This window comes from Trachurus japonicus, chromosome 17, assembly GCF_045865225.1.
Source record: "Trachurus japonicus isolate A0001 chromosome 17, Traja_1.0".
Classification (NCBI taxonomy): Eukaryota; Metazoa; Chordata; class Actinopteri; order Carangiformes; family Carangidae; genus Trachurus; species Trachurus japonicus.
Genome location: NC_140923.1, coordinates 1907459 through 1913647, shown reverse-complemented (window position 1 = coordinate 1913647; position 6189 = coordinate 1907459). Strand labels below are relative to the sequence as shown.

At 45.3% G+C, this 6189-nt stretch overlaps 1 protein-coding gene across 1 annotated transcript; it reads left to right on the top strand.

Annotated features, from left to right (window-relative positions):
* Positions 1-1599: 1599 nt before the first annotated feature.
* Positions 1600-5950, top strand: ccr9a (chemokine (C-C motif) receptor 9a). The gene is made up of 3 exons (XM_085804134.1): positions 1600-1690; positions 3897-3985; positions 4785-5950. Exons 2-3 carry the CDS (start codon positions 3935-3937, stop codon positions 5868-5870), a joined length of 1137 nt encoding a protein of 378 aa, XP_085660260.1. The 5' UTR covers positions 1600-1690; positions 3897-3934; the 3' UTR covers positions 5871-5950.
* Positions 5951-6189: the final 239 nt, after the last annotated feature.

Genomic DNA, 6189 nt, shown 5'->3' with positions numbered 1-6189 from the left:
AGTAGAGACATAATAGAGACATTATAGTGACATTAGAGACATAATAGAGACATTATAGTGACATTAGAGACATAATAGAGACATTAGAGACATAATAGAGACATAATAGAGACATTAGAGACATAATAGAGACAGTAGAGACATTATAGAGACAGTAGAGACATTATAGAGACAGTAGAGATATTAGAGAAACAGTAGAGACATTAAAGACAGTAGAGACTTTAGAGAGACATAATAGAGACACATTAGAGACAGCAGAGACACATTATAGAGATTTTAGAGACATTAAAGACACTATGGGTTCAAACTGTGGACTGGTCCTTTAAGGTCAGGGGTGTCATCAGGGACCGACGGACTGGCCATAGGGCAATATGGGCAAATGCCACAACGGCCGCGGCGTTTCTCTTGTCTCATCATCATTATCATCACTGCTATGTGTATATATATGTGTGTGTATACGCATATAATAATAATAATACGTTAATTTGAAACAGGGACAGTCACATTAATAACATGACTGTAAATGAGCCAGAATTAGACCAAGAGGCCGTTTTTCATCTGTAGTCCCTAGAGACGGATGTTAAAAAGTCCTAACCCTAAAAACAGAAGTTATTAGCCAAGGCAGTCTACAAACATGCACAGCAGTTAACAACTTGACAAAAGAACATATATGACATCAATCAGAAAACATAATTATAATATAATATAATAACACACGCAGCAAACAGACCCATGATGCAACAGCATGCAAAGCAGAAGCACAGACACAAACTCAACTGATGTGGCCTTTCTCTGTCAAAAATTGTCAGTCCGTCACCGAGTGTCATGCCCTGATACAGGTGTGTGTGTGTGTGTGTGTGTGTGTGTGTGTGTGTGTGTGTGTGTGTGTGTGTGTGTTAGTGTTCGACCTCTAACAGGAAGTAAACAAAACGAACGAAAAGACACGATGTTCAATTTGAAAAACCACAGACCTCAGTTGTACTACACTGTGTGTGTGTGTGTGTGTGTGTGTGTGTGTGTGTGTGTGTGTTCTATGTTTATCTTTTAGTATAGCTTTTATTTGTTTTATCTTATCTTAGTAACTGTTTTTACTGTTAATCTATGTTTGATGATTCATGTTGTTTTATTTATATTGCTAGCACTTGTACGTTGTGCAGCACTTTGGGCAACTAAAGGTTGTTTTTAAATGTGCTATAGAAATAAACTTTGAGTTGAGTTGAGTGTGTGTGTGTGTGTGTGTGTGTGTGTGTGTGTGTGTGTGTGTGTGTGTGTGTGCGTGTGCGTGTGCGTGTGTGTGTGTGTGTGTGTGTGTGTGTGTGTGTGTGTGTGTGTGTGTGTGTGTGTGCGAGAGGGAAACTGGTCTCTGTCCTCAGCATCACCTGTCCCCTCCGGTCCCTGTGTCCACCTGGACAGACAGACAGGTGTCCACAGTGCAGTCCACATGGATGTTCTCAGTGTGTGTGTGTTTCTGTGTGTGTGTGTGTGTGTGTGTGTGTCTGTTTCTGTGTGTGTCTGTGTGTGTCTATCTGTGTGTGTGTGTGTGTGTGAGCCTGTTTGTCTTGATTAAGGCGCCACATTTGTTGCTCCGCCTCTTCACTTCTGCTTTCACTCGTCTGAGTCTCTGTGGTTTAACGGACACAAAGTTCAGACTGACAGACAGAGAGACGAGGACACGAGGAGACGACTGACTGTAAGTCCACACCTGTATCTGTATCTGTGTCTGTCTGTGTGTGTCTGTTGTCTGTGTCTCAGTGTCTGTTTCACTACTTACTATTTATTCTACACAAGCCTGTCCTCATCTTTACAGAGCAGCCACAACTGATCAATACTGATCAACACTGATCGTCAAGGCAAGGCAATTTTATTTGTATAGCCCGTTTTTACCACCAGTTTGTCTCAAAGGGCTTTACATCCCATCACAACAACATCCTCTGTCCTTAGACCCTCACATCCACTGAGGAAAAACTCCATGGAAAACCCTTTAACAGGGAAAACCAGGAGAAAGCTCAGGGTGAGCAACAGAGGAGGGATCCCATATTTCGCACATTCTGTGACATAAACTGTAAACTGTTTTCTTGTCTGTAACAACATCTCTGTCCTGGGTGATGATCCCTCCTCTGTTGCTCACCCTGAGGTTTCTCCTGGTTTTCCCTGTTAAAAGGGTTTTCCATGGAGTTTTTCCTCAGTGGATGTGAGGGTCTAAGGCAGGGGTGTCAATCATGCGGCCCGTGGGCCAGAACCGGCCCTGCAGAGGGTCCAATCTGGCCCTCACAATGAATTTGTCAAGTGTGAAAATTTGAAATTGCACATATTTTTATCAAGAAATTTCAGGTGGTTCATAATATGTTTTGTAAAGGGATAGTTCAGTAACTGTAAACATCTTATTAATGTACTAAAACAGAGGAAAATCTAAAATCTTAAATATATTTAAAGGTTATTATGCTATTATTTTACAGGTCCGGCCCACTTGAGATTAAATTGTTGTTGTTTGTGGCCCCTGAACTAAATTGAGTTTGACATCCCTGGTCTAAGGGCAGAGGATGTTGTTACGATGCCATGTAAAGCCCTTTGAGACAAACTGGTGGTAAAAACGGGCTATACTAATAAAATTGCCTTGCCTTGCCTCACCCAGGACGGACAGACGGGACAGAGATGTTGTTACAGACAAGAAAACAGTTTATAACACTGACTGGTTTAAGGGGAAAACGTCGTCACTGATCAATAGCAGCACTTTAGCACATAGCAGTTTAACTAGCACTGTAGCTCTTTATAACTTCTCAGTAATCTGTTGGTCCCCTTACCCACTCTTTTAACCGTCTATGGTCAGTTAACTGGTGGTTTATGTATGTCCTTCATATACGTATGTTTTGTGTAAGATGTCGAGGTGTTTTATTGTTCTCGTCCTGCCTCTTGTACTTTTTATCCTCATTGTTTTTTATGTCTAACATCAACCTGCCAATGGGACTGGGGGTGGAAATTAACCACATATTTAGGATTATTAGGCTATAATCCCACATATTTACATGTCAGTGTCCATCAATATGTACCATATGTTCCCATTTAAAAAAAAAAAAATCTGAATCTGAATCTGAATACTGATCAATATGATCAACAGGTCCTTTGTCCTGGTCAGACATCCTGGTCTGGGTTAGAGTTGAGCGCCACAGAAGAGCACGTGTATGACGTCACTACAGTCACATGTTTCACATGTTTCACATGTTTCACATGTTCGTCTCCTTCATGAAGCAGCTGATTGGTTGATTTTCTGTTGCCAGGCAGATTTAACAACTTATCACTGATTGGTTTAATAATCTGAACCTCTGATGTGACGAGGGTTAGGGTAGTTAGTACAACATGTACTCTGAGCTGTACTGTAGTACAGGTAGAAGTACCACAGTATAGCACTAGATGTACTTTGATACAACAGTGTAGCACTACATGTACTCTGAGCTGTACTGCATGTATCTAGTGAGCAGTAGTTCTGAACTTTTGTGTTTCATGTTTTTTGTCCGAGCTGCTACGACATTTTAAATTTCCCTCTTGAGATCAATAATCTGATCTGTACTAGTAGAGCTGCTTCTTTGTCCTTAAAGGGACAACCAGGAGTTTCTATTTGGTTATAAAAAGTCTGATATTAATGTGGATGAATCTCCGTTACCACTTGTTAATGGCTCCATTTTAGATAAATCTATGGTTTTGTCTCTATGGTTATTTTGTTATTATTAGTGGTGGTGGAAATGCTGGGCGAGCCGACCAGCGTTTCTTTACTTTCGGTTTCGTGGCGAGTCATGAGAATAACGCCGCCGAATCTCCGTTTATGGTGGGAACTACGACGGTATCTGATTGTCCCTTTAATTTATTGTTGTCTTATTGTCTTTTTGTTTGTTTCCTTGAAGGTCGCTGACCTCATCAGCGTAAACAAGCCTCTGATGACATGACGACCATGGATGACATCACCAACTTCACCACCTGGTTCCCCACCGAGGTAACAAACTATGACTGGTTATCAGGGCCGTTGCTATGAATTCTGGGCCCCCTTAAAGAATACTAAAGTGGGCCCCTCCCCCTAACTTTTCCTTTTTTTTTTCTTAGACTACGTATGTATTATCGTTTTTTATTTAGCCTTCTTTGTTTTGATGCTGCAGCATTACACTGCAAAAACTCAAGTATCTTAGCAAGAATATTTGTCTTATTTCTAGTCAAAATGTCATTTCTAGTCAAAACAAATCTCATTCTACTTAAAATAAGACACATCATATTAAAAGTAGCTTGTTTTTAGACACTTTTTACTTCTTTCAAGCAGATTTTCACTTGGAATAAGTAGAAAAAATCTGAGAGTGGAGCAAGTTTTTCTTTCTTATTACAAGCACAAAAAACTTACTTTCACTGGCAGATTTTTCTATTTATTGTGAATTTAAGTGAAAATGATCTAAAAACAAGTTAATTTTTAGGCAATGAGTCTTATTTTAAGTGGAAAGAGATTAGTTTTGACTAGAAATGAGACATTTGGACAAGAAATAAGACAAATATTCTTGGAAAGATGTAGAGTTTTTACAGTGTACTATGAGTAGTAGGGTCAGGGTCAGGTAGTCAGGGTCTTACGCAGAATAAATCAGTCATACAAAGATTAGACTACTGGGGTTTTTTATGGGCCCCACTGGGCGCTGGGCCCCTAGAGTTATCATCACCTTTCTCCCCTATACAACGGCCCTGCTGGTTATCAGTTACTGGTCCGTCTGTCTACAGTCTACAGTTTGATTGATAATGCTGTCTCTCCCCGTCAGGGCCTGTCCACCCTCGGCCCCTTCCCCTCCACCACCGACGACGACTACGAGGAGTACGAGGAATTTATGTGCGACCGGGGCTCGGTGCGGCACTTCAGGAGTCAGTTTGAGCCGCCGCTCTTCTGGATCATCGCTCTGGTGGGCGCAGCCGGGAACCTGGCGGTGGCCTGGATCTACCTGAACTTCCGCCGCCGGCTGAAGACCATGTCGGACGTCTACCTGTTGAACCTGGCGGTGGCCGACCTGCTGTTCCTGTTCACGCTGCCGCTGTGGGCCGCCGAGGCGTCCGGCGGTTGGAGCTTCGGCCCCGTGCTCTGCAAGCTGAACTCCGCCCTCTACAAGGTGAACCTGTTCAGCAGCATGATGCTCCTCACCTGCATCAGCGTCGACCGCTACATCGTCATCGTGCAGGCCGCCAAGGCACAAAGGTCCAAGATGCAGCGCCTGCGCCACAGCCGGCTGGTGTGTGTGGGCGTCTGGCTGCTGGCGCTGCTGCTGGCGCTGCCCGAGTTCATTTTCTCCGCCGTCATCGAGAGGGAATCGGAGCTGCACTGCAGGATGGTGTTCCCCTCCCACGTGGGCAACGTCACAAAGATCACGGTGCTGTCGCTGCAGGTGAGCATGGGCTTCTGCCTGCCCTTCATGATCATGACCTTCTGCTACAGCGTCATCGTCGCCACCCTGCTGAAGACACGCAGCTTCCAGAAGCACAAAGCCATGCGCGTCATCCTGGCCGTGGTCGTGGTGTTCGTCGTGTCGCAGCTGCCCCACAACGGCGTGCTGGTGATGGAAGCGGCGCAGGCCTCCAACATGACCATGACGGACTGCGACGAGGTGAAGCGCTTCGACGTGGTGGGGCAGGTGCTGAAGAGCGTGGCCTACCTGCACGCCTGCCTCAATCCCTTCCTCTACGCATTCGTGGGCCAGCGTTTCCGCCGCGACATCCTGCAGATGCTGCGCTGCGGCCGCCCGGCCTCGGGCAGCAAGAGCCCGCTGAGCAAGAGCAGCAGGACGCAGCAGAGCCTGACCCGCCCCTCGATGACGGTGATGTCAGACAGCGACACCTCGCAGGGCATGTCCCTGTAGACACCCCGCTGCCATGGCAACAGACGCTGCCGCTACCATCAGGCCCAACACCCCTTCCATCATCCCTACCATCACCCCATTACCCCTTCCATCACCCCTTCCAACACCCCTTCCATCACCCCTTCCAACACCCCTTCCATCACCCCATTACCCCTTCCATCACCCCTTCCAACACCCCTTCCATCACCCCTTCCATCACCCCTTCCAACACCCCATTACCCATTCCAACACCCCTTCCAACACCCCATTACCCCTTCTATCATCCCTACCATCATCCCTACCATCATCCCCACCATCATCCCTACCATTACCCCCATTA